The 25,205-nt window shown below is 36.6% G+C and overlaps 1 protein-coding gene across 1 annotated transcript in view; it reads right to left on the bottom strand.

Moving 5' to 3' along the window:
• The window catches only part of LOC145979835 (uncharacterized), a 61,903-nt gene that overhangs the window by 28,070 nt on the left and 8,628 nt on the right, over window positions 1-25,205 (bottom strand). The window contains exons 3-5 of the mRNA XM_083112861.1: window positions 13,176-13,381; window positions 10,926-11,021; window positions 7,223-7,261 (exon numbers count right to left, since the gene is read on the bottom strand). Of these exons, the coding sequence (XP_082968987.1) occupies window positions 7,223-7,261; window positions 10,926-11,021; window positions 13,176-13,381 (341 nt within the window). The remainder of the gene's footprint in view (window positions 1-7,222; window positions 7,262-10,925; window positions 11,022-13,175; window positions 13,382-25,205) is intronic.

The raw sequence follows: 25,205 nt of genomic DNA, 5'->3' as shown, positions 1-25,205 counted from the left end.
TGCACCAAGTACAAATGTAACAGGGTACAAAACAGGGTGTATATATACACGAAAATTACTCTCCTCAAGACTATTAGAAAGTTGTTCTGGAACATTCTAGCAGGTGGCTTTCCCTTGCAACTGTACTTTCGCCTGAAAGGCGATTTAGCTAAACATTTCTTTTCATCTGGAACGTGGTTGGACTCCAGACCTCACACTCTTTTTGCTTATCCTTTCTTTCTTCCTTCTTCTCTCCTCCTTCGCTCTTGTCCTTTCCACTCTTTCTAACACCTTCTTCCAATCTTTGTTTATCTTGAGTCCCCCATTCCAGTTAATTGCATCTTCTTCACCTTTCTTCTCTATTTCCTTGGCTTCCTTCCATTTTCTCACTAGCATTCTCTTCTCACTTCCTATCTGCTTAGCCTCATCCCACTCTATGTCATGTCCTGATTCTCTCGTGTGCTTAAATATCGCATTTTTCTATCTCTTAAGTCATACATCATCCCTATGTTGTTTCAACCTGTCTTTCAGCCTCCTTTTCGTTTCTCCTACGTACACACTCTGACAGTCTTTACACTTCACTTCGTAGATAATCCCTTCCTCTTCCTCTTTTGTTTTTCCATTTTCTTGTTTGCATTCTTCGCTATCCTTAAGATGCTTCGTCCTCCCTTCCTGTAAGTCTTAATGACCACTTTCTAAGCACTTTGAATATCTTTTCTGTGGTCTTCCCCATTCTCCTTATGCCAAACCACCTCTCTTTTATTTTCTTGTAGTTTACGGTTATTACAAGCATAAGAAAACAGTTTTTCTTTGTGACGTTTCAGGAGAACACACGCTCCTTTCATCAGACATTTATTTTCATTTTGACTAAAGATACAGTTATAACAATGGTTAGTAATTTTTAAACAAAAAGAATCAGTTATATAATGGACGTTGTCAATGTTACATTGTTGTAATATAGCAACTTAACTGTGAAAAAAAGCAGTCTGTTGTATTTTTATTTGAGATTTTTTTAAATTATGAATCCCAAATATCATCAGGTAATTCAAATTCATCATTGTTTTCACACAGTCTCTTGATGTTTTCTGTTACATTAAATTTCAAAGATGGTGGCTTACTCCATTTGTGAAAAAGAAAACTCCATACTGGATCTACATTACCATTTTCATTATTTAATTTATTCCAGTGTTCTTCTGCAATGAACGAAGCTTCCCAGACATTCAACTCTGTGTTTCCCGTTAATCTTTTTAAAACCCTTCTCTTTTTAATCAAATGTTTCTCTTCGATGATATGAGTTGACAAACCTGTTCTTGGGTTTAGATTTATAATGTCCAAATCGTGTTCGTGCCATCTTATTGCCATTTTCCTTGCTGTTTGTCCCACATAATCCTTTGAACATGAACAACTTATATTATATATTCCTGTGGTTTCCGCATCTGGTAGAGAGTTTCTCATTTTGAATTCATTAAATGTACATTCCAAACTTCTTCGTGATTTAAAAACAATTATGCGTACATACAAGAAAAACACCTCTCTTTTCCTTTCTCTTTGTCTTCTCCTCTGCCACTTTTCTTCCTTCTTCTGTTTATGTCCAGTCTATCCTCCTTCTCATAGCCATTCTTTTCCAGCTGTTTTCATATGCTATTTATTTTGCCTTCTTTTTCACATTCTTTTGTGCATATTTTCTTGATTCTGTCCCCCATATTGTTTATAAAATTTATTTTTGTCACCTCACTTACATCACTTCTTTTGTGACAGAATACCCCTGCTGCACACTTCTTCTGATGCCAAGTAGTTTCAATTTCTTGTCCTCTCTTCCATATCATCAATATATCTAGGTAGCTTATCTTGTCTTCTTCTTCTATTTCGAGTTCCAACAATATCCCTTTTTCTTCATCTTGTATTTCTTTGGCAAATATGTCAAACTGCCTCTTTGTTCCCTTCCATATGCCAAAACAATCGTCCACATATCTGCAAAACAGAATTATTTTGTTACCTCCTATTTCAACCACTTTCTTTTCCCATTCATTCATAACCAATTCAGCCAATGCTGGGCTTACGCTAGAGTCTATATTCAGTCCTTCACTTATTAACATTATTTTATCCCCCATTTTACTGTCAACGTTATTCCAAATGGTTTCCAACGCCTTCACTGCCCTTTCACTGTCCCATTCTCCTATAATTTCTTGTCCCATTTTCTTTCTAACAATGTCCAAAACATGTCCCCTCTTGATGCTTGGGAACATACTTTTCACGTCTAAGCTAAGCATTGTCGTCTTCTTCCCATTCAACTTAAGTCCCTTTATGAGTTTCACCACTTGTTCACTGGTCCTCACTGCTCTGCTTTCTTGCTGTCTTACTAACACTTCAATAACTTTCTTTAATTTATTTTCCAAGGGTTCCAAAATCTTAGCTTTGATTCTTGTCTGCAGTCCATTACTGGTCTCAACTTTATCTTCTCTTTGTGTATCTTTGGAAAGCCTTTCAAACTGGGCAGTCTTTCTGTCTCCTTTATGCAATTCTTGAATCCTCAAATGAAATACAGGGAAGCTGCTGTGAAATTACAAATACAGTAGCTATTGAAAAAAAACAAAAAACAATCATACATTTGATGGTATCATGGTTAGCAAAAATGGGGGGGGGGGGGGGCGGTAATTCTTCGGAGCAAAGAAAGGAATTTCCAACACTAAAATGAGAATTAAAGTAATTGTTTATTGGCTTGGTTTATTTCACTTCGCTTTTCTGCCATTTTTGGTTAATGAGGATGAGTGATGATATTGTGAAACTAATGAAAGGACATTGACAAAGAACATTCATGCTTTGGCAGTGATTCGAACCCTGGACCCCTGGCATCGTAGGATGCTGTGCTAACCACTCTTTCACAGAGGTCGGCAAGGAGAAAATTAAGGCATTTCAATAATTCAAACTTGCAAAAGAACTTTATCTTGGTTATTTTTCCTTGTTTTTGATGGAGTCTTCCTCTTCACGGGAGACAACGATAAGCGGATATGATAATTCACAATAAATGACATGTATTATGTAAATGCATTTTTGCTGAGCACTCTGGCAGTGTGTCGAACACAATCCACTACAAATACAAGGTCCCACATCCTCAATAAAACATGCGCTGTTATATTTGTGCTTTTACATTGCTTTCTTCAACATTGTGCAAAGGCACTCGAAAAAATAAATCTTAGCTTTGATTCTTGGCCAAGTGTCTGGGGGTGGGGGTGCTGATTTTCTGATTTTATGCTGGCTGTGAACACCCAACGATTTACTCAATGCGACGCCACTGAATATAATGTGATAATATAGTGTGTTTCAAAAGTCGTGCAACCCAAACTTTGGAAATTTATATCATGAAAACTGTAAGAGATATTTACACCGGGTTTTCTGCATTACAAAGCCTCATTCATTGAGATATTTTTCAATGCTTGACATTATCAATTTATTCCATACAGAAAATTTAATGAATTAATAACTGGCAAAAGGCAACGTTAATTTTTATCCAGAAATGAACTTTAGAGTGAGAAAACTATATAAGAAATTATCGGAGAGTCATAATTAGACTTCTGATAACTGATGCCATGCCAATCTGTCATCTGTAACAAATAATAATCATGTGCAGCTTTTGACTGATGGATTTATGACTGGCTATTTTATGGCTTGAGTGAAAAAAGTGCCATTTTTGGGACATATCTCCATAGCTGGTAACACTAGTACATCAAAATTTTATCACCAGATGCACGCAACATGTGCCTAAGTATTGGCCATACATTTACGTGAAAAATCAAAATCATAATTTTGCACCGAAATTTCACTTTTGAGTAAATTTCTACGCACCTGGCAACTCTGACATTCCAACACAGCTGACGGGAGCTTGTTATGAAAGGGTAAGCACGAGTCATAAATGCAACTACTACATGTCCACTTTTTTATTATTATTACAATTTGGACATTGGACACCGACTATAAAAAAGGCCAGTGGGCTTTAGCAGAAAACAGGGTTTCCCCATTGATTGACGAAGAGGAACATCTCCAAGTTTAGTCCACTTTTGGTGGCTAGACTTAATCTAATAATGTAGCATTTGGTGTAAGCCAACCCCTGTTGCTGTCTCAAGTCCCCTTTTAGAAAAAGCTTTGAATATGTGGATATTTCCGTAGTGAATAATTGATGCCCAAAAGAAAGAGTGAAGGCGTAAGGAAACGCATTTGTAATGAACGGAATAGCATTTAAGCTGAGGGTAGGCCTGCAGAGATAATTATGCTAACTCTGCTGTAAAGGAAGTGCCGATGGTTATGCCATAGGTGCGCAATTATATTGATTTAGAGATTTGGTAATTTGGTCTATGCAAACACACATGGAAACGCTATGTAAAATATGTATATATATATAACTACGTATAATAAACCAATATATCCTACTAGAATGTTATAATTTAAAGAACTACGGTACTCTCCATTTTAAACCAGCTGTATATTCACTTGTTGTACATGTGTAAACGAACCAGGGACTAAAAAATCTAAATTGTTATGTGAAACCCCCTTTTTGTAACCAACCTACCTACCTACCTACCTACCTACCTACCTAACCTACCTACCTACCTACCTACCTACCTACCTAACCTACCTACCTACCTAACCTACCTACCTACCTACCTACCTACCTACCTACCTACCTACCTACCTACCTACCTACCTACCTACCTACCTACCTACCTACCTACCTACCTACCTACCTACCTACCTACCTACCTACCTACCTACCTACCTACCTACCTACCTACCTACCTACCTACCTACCTACCTACCTACCTACCTACCTACCTACCTACCTACCTACCTACCTACCTACCTACCTACCTACCTACCTACCTACCTACCTACCTACCTACCTACCTACCTACCTACCTACCTACCTACCTACCTACCTACCTACCTACCTACCTACCTACCTACCTACCTACCTACCTACCTACCTACCTACCTACCTACCTACCTACCTACCTACCTACCTACCTACCTACCTACCTACCTACCTACCTACCTACCTACCTACCTACCTACCTACCTACCTACCTACCTACCTACCTACCTACCTACCTACCTACCTACCTACCTACCTACCTACCTACCTACCTACCTACCTACCTACCTACCTACCTACCTACCTACCTACCTACCTACCTACCTACCTACCTACCTACCTACCTACCTACCTACCTACCTACCTACCTACCTACCTACCTACCTACCTACCTACCTACCTACCTACCTACCTACCTACCTACCTACCTACCTACCTACCTACCTACCTACCTACCTACCTACCTACCTACCTACCTACCTACCTACCTACCTACCTACCTACCTACCTACCTACCTACCTACCTACCTACCTACCTACCTACCTACCTACCTACCTACCTACCTACCTACCTACCTACCTACCTACCTACCTACCTACCTACCTACCTACCTACCTACCTACCTACCTACCTACCTACCTACCTACCTACCTACCTACCTACCTACCTACCTACCTACCTACCTACCTACCTACCTACCTACCTACCTACCTACCTACCTACCTACCTACCTACCTACCTACCTACCTACCTACCTACCTACCTACCTACCTACCTACCTACCTACCTACATCTCTCTCTCTCTCTCTCTCTCTCTCTCTCTCTCTCTCTCTCTCTCTCTCTCTCTCTCTCTCTCTCTCTCTCTCTCTCTCTATCTCTATTCTCTCTCTATCTCTATTCTCTCTCTATCTCTATTTCTCTCTCTCTCTCTATTTCTCTCTCTCTCTATCTCTTTCTCTCCCCCCCCTAATTACTAACGACACACTTCAAGGCTCATGTAGCAAATAAATATTATGTGAGCCATAGTATATTCCAAAAGTCAATAATGGTCCTACATATGCTGCATCATGTGCATTATAAGGACTAAAGGTGTAGGAAGTGCATTTTGCTACCATATTTTGACATGAATTACTGCAAAATTACATGCAAAATGTGTGAAATAAATGCTTAAACCTGAAACAAAATATTTCTCTTGTAGTCTACGGTAATTACAAGCATAAAAACACAGTTTTTCATTGTGATGTTTAAGGAGAACACATGCTCCCTTTATTATACATTTATTTTTAGTTTGATTAAAGATACAGTTATAACAATGGTTAAAAAATTTTAACAAGAAAGAATCAGTTATACAATGGATGTTGTCATTGTTACATTGTTGTAATATAGCAATTAACTGAAAACAAGCAGTCTGTTTTATTTTTATTTCAGATAAAAATTTTGATCGCATTTTTAAAAAATTATGAATAGCAAATATCATCAGGCAATTTAAAATCATCATTGCTTTCACAGAGTTTCTTGATGTTTTCCGTTACATTAAATTAAATTTTAAAGATGTCCTACATAATAGGACAAACAGCAATGAAAATGGCAATAAGATGACATGAACACGATTTGGACATTATAAATTTAAACCCAAAGAACAGGTTTGTCAGCTCACATCATCGGGGAGAAGCATTTAATTAAAAAGAGAAGGGTTTTAAAAAGAATGACTGGAAACATAGATTTGAATGTCTGGGAAGCTTCGTTCATTGCAGAAGAACATTGGAATAAATTAAATAATGAAAATGGTAACATAGACCCTCTATGGAGTTTTCTTTTTCACAAGTGGAGTAAGCCACCATCTTTAAAATTTAATGTGACGGAAAACACCAAGAAACTCTGCGAAAGCAATGATGATTTTAAATTGCCTGATGATATTTGGGATTCATAATTTTCAGAAAAGGAAAAAAAATTATCTGAAACAAAAATAAAACAGACTGCTTGTTTCACAGTTAAGTTGCTATATTACAACAATGAAACATTGACAACATCCATTGTATAACTGATTCTTTTTTGTTTAAAAAAAATTAACCATTGTTATAACTGTATCTTTAATCAAACTAAAAATAAATGTCTGATGAAGGGAGCATGTTTTCCTGAAACATCACAAAGAAAAACTGTGTGTTTATGCTTGTAATAACCGTAGATTACAAGATAAATTATTCTATAATGCAAGCAATGCATACATACAACAAAATTATGAAAAAATTGATATAGTTAGTTTGCAAACACAATTCTTTGCACACATGACAGAGTGTTCAATCCAATGTTACTTGTTTAAATAAAATGGTAAAGTGAGCTTAAAATAAACAGATGCAGAATACATGAATACTTACATCTGATAGAAAATCTGCAATTTGTTGCATCAATGCCTCCTGGAAAGTATAAACAGGTGTAACATTAGTTGTAGCATAACGTAAATGAACATGCAATTCAAAAATAAACAACTACAGTGTGTAACGGCGAAGACTTAAATCTCTCATTTTGGTCCTGCTTTACGTCATCCTGTTACATTAAAATTTCCCATCCGGAAATTTGCATTTTTGTAAAAATTCCCTCTGAGTTTTTTTTTTCTTTCATTGCAATTTGTTCCGATACATGTCTCCTCAACCGCTTCACTTTTCCCCCTTCTCCAAACGGCAGCGAAATTACGAGACACAGTTTGATCAAGGTTCTTGACGCAAGTATGTACTACATTTTTGCACAGCTGGGTCTTCATACTCGTTTTCTACCATGTGCTCATATACGATTGTACGTGTTGGACTTTAATAATCACGTTAGGCATACATAGTTAAAACGTACTCGTAATTGTGAACTTTTATCTGACTGTTAGTGTTTTAGAAGTCTGGTCAATATTTCTATTAATTGTGCATTTCACGTAACTAAGAAAATGATTAAGCCTTGATCGAGAACAAGAATAGACATTATTAATTACCACGCCCAGTTATTTTAAGACATTGTTTTCCTAAAAATAATCAACGAAGACTAGTAGCTTTTCATAATTGGGAAAAGAGAGACGCGGTAGTATATAAACATGGAGAAATTAGTACTCACTTTTATCCATGAAGCTATTTTTTTTTTTGTTTCAGTGAAATTAATCGAAGAAGAAAAAACAGCTTCGCAGATAAAAGTGAGTACTAGTTTCTCCGTATTTAGTAGCTTTTATTATGAAAATAAATGGAGGAAATGTTTTATTGCTTCAAACGAACTGTACGATTCCGGCATTTCTATTTGAACCTTGAATTTGTACACGTCATTCCACGGTTCAGAACTACGAGGTGTTGAGCATGCCTGAATAAGGAAGTTGCCCAGAGAAGACATTATGCAATTACGTCAGATGAGTTTGACCGTCCCAATTGTACAGCTTATATCATGTGATTAGGGTAGCAAATATTCAACGAGAACTTTCGAAAGGTACGTAAGTGTTATTATGTTTTTTTTGGTTGAACAGTAAAAGCATGAACTATTAAATTGCTTGTTTGCCTTACGTAAAATGCATGCTTTTGACTATAACTTGTTGAGCTTAAGTACCTTGCAATAGATTGCAAATAACTTGCACTTTTATGATAGCCATTTATTTTAGAAGACTGTGTTTGTGCAAATATTGGAATAACGTCGCGCAATAAGGTGTGCTGTTATAACTCACGTAACTTGATAAAAAAATGCACCAATCAGTGCTTAAGTGAATTGAGTGTAAAGCCGTGAATTAACAATTGTGATTAATTATAATTAGAGGCATGCAAATTTCGTTTTTGACGAAAACACGAAATATGAACATGCTGTAATGTTCATTTTTCATGTTTCTGAAAGGTCTGAGGTGCATTTTTCTACCCTGTTTTGTCACGAAATAAACTGCAAAATGCGAAATTGACTCAAACACGAAATTTACCGTTTATATACCAACACACCGCTTTTGAACTCAAAATCGACTCTGTTTTTGTACCGAAATTTTGCTTTTTTATTTACCAAAAATATGTGTCTCTAATTATAATACAATAGATCTTGTCTCGTAAAAGGGTTGTGCGGAAATAATATTGAGATTTTTTCTCTCTCTCTCGATCTCTCCCATTTTTACCTTTGAGCACACTCCGAGCATCTAGTCAATAATTTATTAGGCAGACAAATTCATTTTGTGTAATTTTAAAGTATCACTTGTCTTCTTCTATGAATTTTAATATGTCCAGGGATTAATTGTCAACAACTGAACTGATATAAATTTGTACTGAGAGTATTTGAAGGCTAATGCATGCACTGATTAATGTTCACTACGTCGTTCATATTTTATTAGTTGTTGTAACTGATTTTGATGACATGTTGGATCAAGAACCCGTTACGATGTTTCAAAGAAACAAATAACCAGATTATAAAATATAGGAATGTTCAATGAATTGTAATAAACATATTTTAATGAACATACTATTTTTATTGAAGTCAAGCATGCGTAGATGAATACCAGATTTAGTTGTAGCATAACAGCGTACTGATTTTTGGATGGGTATTTGGTGTGAATATATATGCGTCTTCAAGCTGTTGTTATTGTGGGACCGAAGCTATCTTTTTCAGCAAACCCCGTAACAAGGATAATTTTATACTCGTGGTTCCTCGATTAATTATATTCCACGTAGAATCTTGCCTCTGCGTTATGATTCACGCCCTTATTGCTTCCACTCTATGGTTATCGAGGAAAGACGTTACAAGTAAAAAAAAAGAAACATGCATGTAAAAACTAAGTTCCCATTGTCATGCATATTTTTAAATGAAATATGAGCAATTAAAAAAAACATCCTGTACAGGAATACACAATTCTTTCATTTACAAGTCCATGGATAATACTAAAAATAAAAATAAAAAACCATCTGCAAAAACAAACATATATGAGGGAAATTATGTGTACACATTGAAATAATCATAATTTGGTAGTTTGTCCCAAAAAAAAAACAACATCACAGCAGTACCAAGATGTTACTGAACAGTACTGGGAACTTGTGTATTGTCCTTTACAAGCTTTGCAACATATATTTCTTGCTTACGTTAATAAGACTAATTAAGTTATTTGTGATTTTTCTTAGTTTACATTACTTTTCAGCCAAATTTGGCTAATGGGAATGACTCTGCAACATTTTTGGAGTCAAAATATCCTGAAAATAATGTAACATTGTGAGGGGTAATGGATTTTGGGATTGCATGATTCTCTCATGTGAAATTACGAGTAATTTAAAGCAACATTCTGGTAGATTAACATGGTGGTGTTCGAATGAAAAACTTTCACTTTAAAATTTAGAAATATTCTGAGCTGCTTTGAACTGTTACAAATTTCAATTATATGTATTGGCCAAGCCATAGTAAATAAGATAACAAATAAAATATTTACTCATGTATAATGTGCACTTCTTTCCAAAATTTTTGCCTCCAAAAAGTGTGGTGAGTATTATGGACGGAATATTTTTTTAATGTTTACGGAACCCTATCATGTTATATATCGTTGTAAAGCTTGAATTCTACAGTTTCTGAATATGGCAACAGTATTCCATTAAGATGGCAACACAAATGTGCAATGCGGTTGAAATAAGCTCATCACAAAATGAAGGAACATTCTGATTTTTTTTTGTGGTACTTTGGATGAAAGAAAAGATAAGGAGAAAGAAAATAATAATTAAAATGTATTACTGGCCAAATAATATGACATATATGGTGTGTGTAAATGCCTTAATAGAAAAAAATCTTGTGCTGCTAACTGCTAGTTTGAGGGTCCTGAATGAGCATCCTATAAATGTTTCGTTAGTCATAGAAAAAGTATGTATTTTGAAGTTTTTTAGAAAAAGTAAAGAGGAAATGAGCAAAACCACTTATAAAAGTTTAAAGGCAACAGCTTTACGACCTACAACTAAGAAAGCCATTTCTTGAACCTGGGTTGTACTATGCATTATACACGAGATATAATTGCTTGTCACTTTTCCGTATCAAAAACTAGGGTGGGCATTATAGACGCACGAGCAAATACGACATTTCAACTGCAAATGGCAGTTCAAAAACAAGTACCTGTTTCTCTTGTTTCTCCTTCTCCTGCCTTTGTTTCTCTTCCTCAGCTTCCTTTGCCTTCCTCTGCTCCTCCTGCCATTCCTTTCGGATCCTCTCCTACAAAGATACATGAACTCAGAAACATAGATAATTCACATCAAAATACAAACTGTTGTCCCATGCAATTTAATTCAGTTTAGCTACATAAGAAATAGCACTACGGCAATGGTTAGATGTGTTAAAGTTATTGCAAAAAAAAACTCATTACGTTACAGTTACTTTAAAAATTACTATTCCATAATGGTATTACATATGTCATTTCAGTTTTGTAGATTGCTTTACACACATGAACTACTCCTTGTCCAAAACAAAACCAATTTATCTCTACGACAATTAGTTCTTGAGTTACGATTTTTGTTGTACTTCGAAGCAAGTTTGAAAAGCATGTGCTTGAAAAGGTGGCAGCTAAAATTGGAATACACCTGCACGAGGCTCCGGCCTCTAAAGGTTAAAAGTAATTAATTAATTCTTGCATCAGAGTGGCCTTCCTAAACGACTTTACATCTGCTGGCAACAGTATGAATAACTATGCATTACTTTCTAGAACAGGGATGGCCAAACCGTTGAAGGCAAGCTACCGGAAGCTCGCGGTGTTATTTCCGGTAGCTCGTGAGGGGTTTGGCTAGAATATACTGTAGATAAATACGGCAATATTTGAGTGGCAGAAAGATCTGCTTTTGCAGACAGATGGACATCTGGACAACTCGTTACAATATCTGTAACAACCCATTCACCAAACCTAACAAATATCGTGGATGAAAGTGAGTGTCATCCTTCTCATTAACATGGAAGAAGCAAGATGATAATGATTAGGGGCAAGTTTTTAAATTTTACTGTGTTTGTAAGAAAAGTGTACATGTTTTGAACTTTCTTTTAGAAATGACAGATTCTGTATGTTGCATAAAAATTAAAAATAATTTGATTTGATTTGATTTTTATTATTTAGTGTCGCTTTCATGCCAGTTTTGGCTAATGACGACGATGAGGATGAGCGATGATATGATGAAATTGATGAAGGGACACTCAAAAAGGAAACACATGCTCATATTGGGATTCGAACCCTAGGCACATGCAGATCTAGGTGCTGTAAAAATTATTACTTATGTCAAAGCTTTTATGAACCAAGAAAGATCATAACAAAATAAATCCACTCTTGGTAGGTTGTCATATATTTTCAAATGTGATAAGTAGCTCAGTGGCTCGGTGAGTTTGGAGACCTCTAGTCTAGAATATGGGCGACTCTTACCATATCTTGGCAGATTTCAAAATTTGGTTAGTAACAGTGAAAATACTTAATAATACTTATCATAATACACAAAGTACTCATCATTAAACAAAAAAAAAAAAAGGAAATTTTCTTCACACAAGTTGTATTTCTTAGAATTGAATTTGAAACTTCAGGTGCCATGGCAACCTGTATTTGTCTCGTTTAATGTCACCTTGGGAGTCAAGCCTGTTACTATTGAGCATATTCTTCTTGAATGTGCTAAATTTGCTTTCCTCAGGTAGACTTTTAATCTTCCCAACTGTTTGTCATCCCTGTTGGGAGATGACGACAGAGTTTTATCATGAAAACCACATGGAAAGAACGTGCTTTGTCCATTTTATAAATTTTACAGGAAGGCACTTTATTTCCATGTTGGCATGGTGATGAGCACTTTCTTTCACTGTATACACAATCAAAACCTCTTTGTAATGGATGGAAAAATCATGTTCTATTCTTTTGAAATTCTTAGTCAGAAAGACCCTTCACACACACCACTATCTGATAGCACCTTTTCCCCAATTTGGCTAAAAATGGACAAAGCATGTTGTTTCCCTGTGGTCTTCAAATGTTTTAAGCTTTCTTGTGAAGAGCCAGACTCTTTCGCTGTCTGTGAGGAAGCTTGTAGTTTATTCTGACTTTTTAATATGTTGTGTTTGTCTTGTGCAGGGCCCTTTACAACATTCCAATTTTAATTTTTCCCAAGGCACCTTATTTAAAATTTTTAATTAAAGAATTTTGGATAAGGGGATATTTCCCCGTATACTTTAAAGTGTGGAAAATGGCCTAAAGTGCCGACACATCCGAACATTTTAATTCAATTAATCAACGAAACTTGTGTTTTCTCTGTGATACTGAGATGACCTACAACAGGACTACCGCAGCTTAACCCCGTAAGAGATAATGAATAAGACATTAAGAGTAAACGAGAAGGACCATGAACATACCTCCTGTTCTGCTAGTTCCTTTTTCAAGCGAGCCTGCTTCTTCTTCCACGCTCTCCATCGTTCCTGGGCCAACCTCTCTTCTTCCCAAAAACTCGTCTCTTTCTCCATGTTGAGTCTTTCTTCTTCTTGTTCTGTAAACTTTTCTAACTCCTCCTCTTTTGCTAGCCATTCCTGGTATGATGGGGACTTCTCCCTTGTCTCTTGTTCTGAAATGGAAAAAAATTGTAGGGCCACATTCTTTCATAATTATGTATTTTTCCTTTTGTATGTAGCTAAAGAAAAATGACAAATGTAGGGATGTCAGAAGGGGATTGTATAAGTAATTTTAAATTGACTATCTAAGTCTCAAATCCCACCTAAATGTATCATAGGTGCAACTTGGGAGGGGTCACTTCCTCCCCCTCAATTTTCAAGCTTATTAAAATTTATAAGCTAATGGTAATTTTGTTAAGTTTTGGTTACCACGTATCTATAGGGTGTCCCAAAAGTAATGCACGATTTTAATTGTTCACTATTTTTTCCCTGCAAGGTTGGCAGCGTTCTGAGAGGTCACATGTTGTAGGAAAAATATTGCAGTTAGTCAATATGGAGTGCTACATGACGAAGGAGCAAGTGACAATCGTTGAAATTCGTTACAAGTATGGGAACTGTGGGCAAATTACTTGACATTTTCGATAGGAGAAGCGCCCCAAATGAAACAACTGTGCGACCTCACACCGTGCAATCTTTCTCTTCTGGGTATTCATTAAGTCCAAAGTTTATGCTGCGAAGATAACAACGATTCCTGAATTGAAAGCAGAAATTCAATGAGCTTTCGACGGCATTGAGCCACAGTTATGCGAAAAAGTGATTCAGAATATTGTAAACAGAATTCGAGTATCAAGTGCGTCGTGGAGGACATTTTGTCAGATATTCTCTTCCAAATTTAATGGGAATGTTCACTCTTTCATATAATGTAATAACTTTGCCAACTAATAAATATATGAAATGTTTTTTCTTTAAATTAAATCCTGCGTTACTTTTGGGACACCCTATATAAATAGAAACATTCGGTAAAGCCCAGGTGACCACATATCTGTAAATAGATAAGTTGTCATGTTCGTAGTTTTTACATCATAATGTCGCTATTATTCGCTGGAATTGTGATTTTTTTATATATATATATATTTTTTTTTACAGATATATGTCGGCATAAGGACTGTTGCACATCCCTGGAAATTTATTGTTATTCCATAGAAAAAATCGGAAAAATGGTGGCTTTCTTTGAAGAAAAAAAAAAGGATTTTTGTACACAATAAAAGCTGGAATGTTTGTTCCACGATAATAATGCAGACGTACTTGGAGTTAGGAAAAGTTTTCTGGTCTGTAGCAGCAAGTTCGTAAGTGCTTTCAGTGTTGGCAAAAGGGGAGCGGGAGCGGAAGTAAGGGGTGGAGGAAGGGGGGGTGGGGTTAAGAAAGGATGTATTCTGCTGAACAATGACCACAAAGTGCATGGGCAGAAAGAGAAAGCCTTCGAGTAAAGTGTTCATCATGTGACACTCAATGTGCATAAATTGTATATAGTCCGAATCTATGGTTCATTCTGCGTATAACGGTACTTCATTCATCCATCTAGCGCAATTAGTCTTTGATCTAGTCATCTAAATTAAACTCTGCATTTTGCTAAAAATCGGCCCGGTCACGGTGGGATTGCCTTCAAAATGGGCTCGGTAATCCAAAGGGCTCAGCTGGACATCAGGCCAACTGTTTTTGAATTTTCCTCTCCTTTCAAAAAAAAAAAAATGTCATATTCTAAAATTTGAAAAATTACATATGCCTGGAATTTTCTCTTAGAGTATTCACATGAATCTTCATGTAGTTTGCTTTCACTCGTCTAGATACTCTCAATAGTTTCGTGGCTACGTAAGTCTATTAAACTATTGATAACATCTAGACAACAGAGAAAGCAAACCACACAGATATTCACGTGAATGCTCTAGAAGGAATTCTAAACACACATAACATTTCAGATTTTGGAATATCAGGGTTGCTACGATTTTTTTATTATAAAATTCCCTGACATTTCCAGGTATTTCCAATTTTCTAATCTATGTGATATAAGGAATCAAATTAATTTTGTAAGCATTAAAAGCACAAAAGATAATTATATTTGACATAAAGCTTTACTGGCAACAAATTTATACTTTAGGGTGGTGGTTCCTAAAGTGTGTGCTGCAGCACCCTGGTGTATCGTGGCTGGCTTACAGGGGCACCACGAAATATTCCAATATTTATTGGATATTGATATGATCGTTGAAAGCGGCCCCGGCACCCACCCAGCGTCGAATAACATGGGTACCTGGGGGAAACCCTGGGGGGTAAAGGCGGTCAGGGGCATGATGCTGATCACATCACCCCCACTCACGACCGGATCAAGAAAGTGTGGGACGTTACCCCCACACCCCCTATACGCCTTCATGGCGTGGTGTTAAGCACAGGGGAGCACTTTACTTTTTTTTTACTTTTTTGTTCCAAATATTTGCTTATTTAGTACTTTTTACATATAAAATGTTTCTCAATTTGAAATGCGTGTTTATTTTATAACTTAAGGCAAGCAACCTGTGCACTAACTTAGCGTGGCATGTGTTATATAGGTATACATTTTGACTTACGCACCACGGAAAAAATCTTGAAACAATAAGGGTGCCGTGAAACGAAAAAGTTTGGAAACCCCTGCTTTAGGAAATTCCTGTACAAGGCTTTACACTATGTTAATAAACACAAATAGAAACACATGTGATAATAATGAACAAAAATTAACAACAGAAGATTGAAAGGTGAATAATAATATATACCTATTAACATAAAGACAAACACAATTGTTACCAAAAATATACCAAATGTTATAATTTCTAGCCTCCACATACAAGTAGAGCACATACAACACATCTCTGTTATTTAACATACCTCTAGTCACATGTGGTTTTGTTAACTGTTTTGCAAGTGATTTAATTAAATAGTCACTCTTTCCTGACATGCACGAGTTGCCAAATGAATTATTCATTACTTGACAAGTTAAATGATCAGTAGTGCATGCAAAACGTAATATAGAAAAAATAACATACCCCTATAACAACTTTGTCAGTATATTTTAAACTCAGTATCGGCACAATAGGTAACTATGGTGCTATGTTGAAAAGGGTAATTTAAAATTTACATATACAGATAACTTTATAATTATTATATTGATAAAAATAAAAAAAAACTAGAAACAACAAAAATTACAATAGCATCAAATTATGCAATTACTTGAAAGAACATTTATATGAAGAAAACACTTCTTTACTGTTTCCTTGCGAGGCAGAGCAAGTCCTTCTCTAAATATTTGGGCATGCGTCAGTTCTACATCTGAGCACACTCAACATGTCAGATTCCTCAATCAGGTCCACAAGATGGCTTCCTTCAATTTTCAAAACTTCATATTTGGCTTGTTCACATCCAAAATGCAGAAAATATTACACTCACTTAGTCTTATTTCTCATAACATTTCATTTTAGATAATGCAATATTCATTTACTAGCTAGTTAATGCAGATGCCAGCAGATAATAATTTCCTGCTCCCAATTATTAAACTAGGCACTTTACACCAGTTCCAAATCTTTTCTTTTTCGTTTTACAGATTATTCCATTATAAAAGCATTTCCAAGCTTCTGTTATCAACAAAATGTCTCTATATAGTTTAAACAAACTATTAAAGATTAACTTATCAAGTATAATCTCTCAAAATATCCAGATTTTTAATGATATCAAACCTTCACCAATAGTCACATTTTTACTTATGTCCCATCTATCTTGAGATCTCATTTAAAGTCACAGACAACTAGTATTAGAGCAACTAGTTCAAGCCAGATTTTTTAGTATGTGTTATCTTCAATTGTTTTTGTTTTATATTTTTGTCCATAAGTGCTTAACAGCTTGAATGTTTGTGTTGTAAATGTACATATTTGCTCTGTTACAGCTATTTTACTATGTATATCACAATATACTTATCTAATGATTACAATTACCATTTTTTGAATGTTGATATAAAATACCAAGTATGACATCATATTAGACATTGAACAATTTTAAAGAGTTGACCTTTGTATATAAACCTTGATGTCAATGCAAATGTACATAATTTCAATAAATTTAATTATAAATTTGAATGTAACTTATCTTGCTTGCCTGAAAGAACACATATGATTGAAGATATTTGTTTTTTCATATTGTCAGTCAAAAATAACTGTTATGAATATGAATTCAGAATATTGCACAATTTGATAATTTTGTCATGATATACGAATTGGCTTTTTTAAACATCATATTTAATGAAATTAGTTTAAATAGTAATTTCAGCCACTTCATTGCATTATATGAATAAAATTTTGAGCAATCATATGACTAAATTATTATAGATATAGCACAAATGTGGAACTTTGGACTTAGCCTAACCATTTTCAAATGTAGTTATGACAATGTATTATTTTTATTGTCATACCCCAGTGGGTCATTCCACGTCAATTCATCCAGGCCATGTCACCCACCATCCCCGATTTTGATGAAATTCGGTATGCTTATAGAACTTTTGATGCTGATTACAAAAATGAATACTTTTTTAAAATTGGTCAAGGGGTTCAGAAGTTACGCGCTTTTTAAGATCTCCGTGTACGCCACATCCGGCTCCACTTTGAATGACACGCATTAGGTTATAAACGATCAGATCTTCCCTCGGGTTTGCCGTAGCGACGCACAACGGGGAGAGGCGAAAGGGATGGCATGAGACTCTTTATGAAAGTTTACGTAGGTGTTAACCCTTTCCCCACCTCGCCGCCGTGAGCACTATAATTTGTTCATAAAAAAAAACAATTAGTACAATAATATTTATACAAATATTGAATTTATTATTTCTGCGTTGTTAAAAGAAAATATGATTAAATGATTGTGAACATTATAAGTATATACTTTTGCTTCTTGTTGTATTTACAGTTCCGTCTTAGTTATTAGAGGCCTCTACTATTTGTTTTACTTATCCCATGCACACACACACTAACTAAGTCCCGGCGCCTTTCGTTGGGGCCCTTATTCACTGCACTCTCACCTGCATATTCCTTCTAAGCTAGTCCAGTCCTCTTCTTTTACGCACTTTCCTTCTGCGGCTTCATTCTTTCACTATGTCCAATCCTTTCCTAAGATCCTTGCTTCGATATTACACATGTCAAAAAAAAATCCTTATCCGCACTATTTGCACAATGCACACTCGCACACTCTCTACAGGCTGTTTTACTATGTCCTTCTACTCCACCATATTATATCTTTGTTATCTTTCTATAGACTCTCTCCTCGAAGAGAGAGAAAAAAACGTAAAAAAAAACTTCCCCCTTCTCCCTCCTGGGGTGGTTCTTGGACTGACCGGCAGAGGGGGTGTCCAACAAGAGTCCTTTTTGGTCAGTCACATGAGGTGCTGCCCTCTTGCGTATTTTGTTACACTACATGTTAAAATTCCACATTTAGCTGCCCGTAATCTGTTATGGACCGTATATGAGGGTACACTGGTAGTACTGGACCTCAACTAATCCCTAACTATAACCCAAATACCCCAGGAGAATAGGAATAGATTAATGTTGAATATAAACCCAAGAAAAAAATATATATATATAATTATAATACGAAATTTCTACCCGCACCTTCTCGCCAGAGTCCTCCATGACCGGATCGCATATACTCCAGAGAAGAGTGCAAACTACACACGAAACACATACAAAAAAATAATATGTATATTATTATTGAAAAGGAAATAAAAGAAATACTAAAGTGGTGGTTGCCTCACATCCCCCCTACGTAATCATACAGTAGGGCAAGCCCTCTACAGTATGATTTCGTACTCCTTGTAATTTAATAAATGATTATTCTTATTATTATTATTTTTAGGGGGACATAGCCCCTGCTACCTATAAGACTACGCCATAATAACTAATTAGAAATATAGATGCAAATTGATATTACAACATTATATTACACACATAAACAAGATTATAACACTAATATTCTTTAAAATTGTGAACTTTACTTTGTTTCCTATTTTTTTTCTTTCTTTTTTTCAATGCCAGCAGCACAACACGGTCTCTTGTATGACCAGATCTTCTCACCACGACCCTCTTTGGCTTTCTCCGGCTGTTTCCTGGGCCGTGACGTAGGGCTTTAAATGGCTGCTGTTATAAACCCCGCCGTCTTTGTCGTTTCTTATGTCCCACAGCTGATAGGAATTAATTCTTACAACATTTCTGACCGAAAATGGCCCTTCGTACAACTGGGCGAACTTCTTAAAGACCCCTTTTGCAACCTCCGAGGACACGTTGGTCTTGCGGAGAACTAGATCACCAGGTTTGTAGGATATTGTATGATGTTTGTCATATATTCTCTTTCTTCTCTCTGCTTCTAGTTGTATGTTCTCTTTAACTTTCAGAAGTTTATACTCATATGGAGGGGAAGCGTTCAGCTGAGGCAAGTGAAACAGCTTCGTGAGATTCTGATCAGGTTTCCGGTTGAAAAATATTTCATACGGAGATGCTTTTGTGCTATTATTTTCCATTGTGCACACATACACGTCAGCCTTAGTCACTTGAGGTTTCGCTTCCTTAGAGTTCATGTTTTTCTTCAAACTATCATTTACATAACCCCTTAACGATTTTATCTCAGCCTCGTCACAACATATAGGCTCCTTGCATTCATAAGATAGAAAAAGGGTCGGCACCCCGTCGGCTATTTGCACCTCTTCCTGCGACAAGAATTTAATTTCAACACATTGTTGCTCTATTGTCATCGCTACAATGCTTCGATCATAATCAATGACAGCTCGACACGCCTTCAAGAAATCTGATCCTAATAGTATTGGTTTCACTAAATTTCGAATTACAAGACACACGACATCAGTGGTCACTTCCCCAAATGACATCGGAACGTATGCTTGCGTCACCACCTTTGATGCTTTGTTGCCGAAGGCTGATATTACCTTGATGCTCCCTACGCTTAACTGAGGGATATCAGGCTTCCATTTTACTATTTCTAACCACACTTCTTCTGATAAACAAGTGACCATAGACCCTGAGTCGGCCAATGCTTGATAATGGCTTCCACCTATACCAACTGAAATAATAGGCATTCTTAGCACCTCGCTTTTCGAAACTTCATTTTCATTCTGAATGAGCTGGTCAAATATCGAACAAACAACGTCTCCATTTCCATTGTTATTGTGGTTAATATTTACTGCATCTCTTGTATAAACTTGCATTACTTTAGTTTCATATTCATCCTCACAATTTGTATTTTCTTCCCCAGATAAATCAAAAGATCCATTTATCGCAGTCCGGTTTCGTAGGTGTCTTTCCGAATTTCGGATATTTCCCTTTTGTCATGCTTCATTAGTGGAGGGACAGTCTTCCTCATTTTGCCTTACCACGGAAACACTGTTGGCAGAAAAGAACCGCGAGCTCTGTTGTCCGCGATGCGCCTCTTCCTCCCCCCTAGACCCGTGGTTGCCACCATTACGTCTGCCGTAGCTCCCCCCTCCTCGGCCTTGCTGCGTGAAGGGTCTGGGGCCCTGAGGCTGTTGCCTCTCGAACCTGTTGACATTCCTCTCATTGTCGCGAGAATAACTCGCACTTGGGCTGACGTAATTATTCCGTCTGTCTCTATCAGTTTCTCCGCCACGCACAGAATTTACCTGTCTCATCCTCGCTCTATTGTTTGGTTGAAAAGTTGCAGCATGCGACGTTTCTTGTATTTCCTTAAGAAGGTTAATTAGCTGCTTAGAGGTGTCGACCGGTGACCCAATGAGGCACCTCTGAGCGTACGCAGGCAATTGCTTTATAGCCATTTTAGCTAACATCCTGTCATCGAGCGGCGAAGGTAATATTGCGTTCTTCTGGACAAGGGTCATAACATATTCACATAAAGATTTCCCGTCGGCTGGATTGTATCGAGAAGTAAAGAGCTCAGCACGCAGTCTCAGGAGTCTCTCTTCACTCAGGTACTCTTGAGAAAAACAACTTTCAAACCCCTTGTAATCCGTAATATTGCCTTTGTGGATAGTAAACCAATTAGCAGCCGCGTTTCTCAACGACAGCCCAGCGACCTGGGCTTGTTGCTCATATGGTACCTGAGACAACGCTAAATATGTCCTCATTTCTTGCATGTAATTGTGCGTTTTTAATTCATCCTCAGTTCCATGATAGGTGGGCAATTTCAAATCTCTATGTAAGTATGCATTATTGCCATGGTTAGAGGGTGTAACTGAGCTTGGCCGTGAACTTTGCCTCTCACCTTTATCTATGAAAGTATCTAACCGTCGAGTGACCGCGGAGATAGCCGATTCTGTATCCTTTCTTACAGATATGATGTCTCTTTTAAGGCCCGACACTTCCTCTCTCAACAAAGCAACCTCTTGATGGAATGCGTCATACTGCTGCTGCAGTGCGTTGTTGAATTCTGCCATCGCTGCTTGTATTACATTTTCTGCAGTTTTCTCACAGTCACCTCCTGTGTGGATGCGTATATCCTCCGTTCTATTATTGTGCAGAGTGGTGACCCTTTCCTCTAATTTATTTGCCCTATCGCTTACGCAATCTATTCTGGAGCCAGTGATCTGATTAATCTCAATGAATTCGCTCTCAAGCTGACCCATCCTTTCCTCAATACCCCTATTGGATTGGGACAAATCTTTAAAATTTTTCTTCACTTCCCCTTTTAGTTCTTGGTGACCTTTTTCCAAGCGTTTTACATCATCTTTTAAATTGTTATGATTTTTCTGAAGCTCTTCATGATTTTTTTCTAACCTCTTTCGTGTTTCCTGCTGATCTTTTTTCATTTCTTCCAGGGTACCTTGGACATTTTGGAGTAAGGCAAAAATTTCTTCATTAGTTATCTGGCCTCCCCCCAAGGAATTACCACCGACAGATTTATGAAACGCCCCTGTACATTTAGCACTGTTCTCTGGACTTAGCGTTCCCTCCATAGTGGCATCTTTAGGAGGACCCTTTAGAGAAGGAATAAAACTAGATGTGATATTATCACGCGTACGCCTCCCCATAATGCTAGTCGTGAATCTATTTCTTTTCTCACTTTAAACAAAACACTAACAGCAACACAAATTTAGAAATACCCCACAAAAAATAAAATTGCTTAAGTCCTGAAATAAAGATTTAAAATTACCTATAAGATTTACTTTCTATTCTACACTACAGCATGCATCCTCACATACGATCCATGGCAAATACAACGGAACTGGCATTTTGATTTTCATCCTTTCAGATTTAAAACTGTGTTACTAATCTTTTGTTTCCTTCTTTTGATTTTTCTCTACAGCTTACGTGGATTCGCGCCACGCTATTGGGCGCCATGTGACGCACAACGGGGAGAGGCGAAAGGGATGGCATGAGACTCTTTATGAAAGTTTACGTAGGTGTTAACCCTTTCCCCACCTCGCCGCCGTGAGCACTATAATTTGTTCATAAAAAAAAACAATTAGTACAATAATATTTATACAAATATTGAATTTATTATTTCTGCGTTGTTAAAAGAAAATATGATTAAATGATTGTGAACATTATAAGTATATACTTTTGCTTCTTGTTGTATTTACAGTTCCGTCTTAGTTATTAGAGGCCTCTACTATTTGTTTTACTTATCCCATGCACACACACTCTAACTAAGTCCCGGCGCCTTTCGTTGGGGCCCTTATTCACTGCACTCTCACCTGCATATTCCTTCTAAGCTAGTCCAGTCCTCTTCTTTTACGCACTTTCCTTCTGCGGCTTCATTCTTTCACTATGTCCAATCCTTTCCTAAGATCCTTGCTTCGATATTACACATGTCAAAAAAAATCCTTATCCGCACTATTTGCACAATGCACACTCGCACACTCTCTACAGGCTGTTTTACTATGTCCTTCTACTCCGCCATATTATATCTTTGTTGTCTTTCTATAGACTCTCTCCTCGAAGAGAGAGAAAAAAACGTAAAAAAAACTTCCCCCCTTCTCCCTCCTGGGGTGGTTCTTGGACTGACCGGCAGAGGGGGTGTCCAACAAGAGTCCTTTTTGGTCAGTCACATGAGGTGCTGCCCTCTTGCGTATTTTGTTACACTACATGTTAAAATTCCACATTTAGCTGCCCGTAATCTGTTATGGACCGTATATGAGGGTACACTGGTAGTACTGGACCTCAACTAATCCCTAACTATAACCCAAATACCCCAGGAGAATAGGAATAGATTAATGTTGAATATAAACCCAAGAAAAAAATATATATATATAATTATAATACGAAATTTCTACCCGCAACTTCTCGCCAGAGTCCTCCATGACCGGATCGCTTGTACTCCAGAGAAGAGTGCAAACTACACACGAAACACATACAAAAAAATAATATGTATATTATTATTGAAAAAGAAATAAAAGAAATACTAAAGTGGTGGTTGCCTCACAGCCGTAGAAACTTCAAGTTTGTTTTCTTTTGTTCAGAATAGTATAAGCTTTCATTTAAATAACGTTTCAGATGAATGCATCAATAAACATGTATTTTTATATATAGTTTTTATGTATTTTTTTAGAAAAATAAATGACTAACTTCAAGAGCAAATTTCATGCAATGCCCCCCCTTCAATTTCCCCCCAATTTTATATGTAGGTAGCTCAGAGTGTGTACTAATGCCTGATGAAAAAATTGGGATGGGCGGTTCAGAGACAGGGTGATAAAAAAATCATTTGCATAAAATGACATTAAAAGTAAATCTTATTAAAAATGCTTATGTATTTAGCACAAAGCCTGAAGTACAATATGTTTCAAGTTACAATATTCAAAATTTATGTTCACTAAGCATAGGCGTAACCTGGCGGGGGCAAAGGGAAGCACTTGCCCCCCCCAAAAAAAAAATTTATAAGTTAAATATATTTTGTGATCCTCCTGGCACTTGAGGAACAAACGAATAAAGAGTAATAATTGTGATTTTTCAAATGTATTTATCAAATAATCCTGGACACTATTTTTATGTGATGGAAAACTTTGCAATTATCTCAACCCGAAGAAAGTTTCCAAGTGACCCATTAAGATAGTACCTAAAAATTGTACTCTATGCATTGCCAAAATTTCATGTACTATAAATTGTGCCGTTCACATTTTAGATGGATATTTTGACCATTTCAAACACACTAAAGTATTTGACTTATCACTAAGTACATATGTCCATCCATTTGTGTTGTTAATGTCCACTGGACACAGCATACTTTTTGGCCAGTAGTGGGAAGTTGATGGACAAAGTGGATGCAAGAATTTAATAGCTGCATTTCCATTTTCACATGGACTTTTGAAGCAATCCTACAAACAAGTTTGAGTCACGCACACACATGCTACTACATAACTGCTCACTGTTGGAATTCGAAAGCCACTTCTTCACAAAAGTCAAACCATACAGTTATACAAAACATATCACATCAGCACTTACTATTTTGGCTCTGACTGTTAAACAACTAGTGTTTCGAAGTAACTAGTTACAAAGTTACAAGTACAGTTACTTTTTTATTTAGGAATTCTAACTGTAACTAGCTACTTTTAAAAGTAAGTACCTGTAACGTTAACAACGGTAACAGAGTTATTTTTTGTAGTAGGGAAATAGCTAAATTGGACAATTCTGTTCCAGACTATAAAAATAAAATATGTACCTTCTCCGGATGCTACGTGAAAGGATTTACTTGGAATTGCTGGCAAGGAAGCTATAATTTGTTGCATGCTAAATTTAGAACATCCACGCTTTACTGTAATTCATTTCTAATTGTATGTGAAAACTCCATTGTTTTTGGTAGACTCCTGCGTTCGTTTGGAATGTTGTTGTTCAGCTAGGAAAAAGTCATTGTCGAGGGAGTGGATCTTTGGATATTGTTGACCTTGGAATGGAGGAGAAAGAAATAGGTGCAAGTGGAATCAATGACACCATATTCAAAATACCGTAGTCAGCATAC

This window comes from Lepisma saccharinum, chromosome 26 (genome assembly GCF_977018435.1).
Source record: "Lepisma saccharinum chromosome 26, izLepSacc3.1, whole genome shotgun sequence".
In the NCBI taxonomy this organism is placed as follows: Eukaryota; Metazoa; Arthropoda; class Insecta; order Zygentoma; family Lepismatidae; genus Lepisma; species Lepisma saccharinum.
This window is presented reverse-complemented; position numbering and strand designations above follow the sequence as displayed.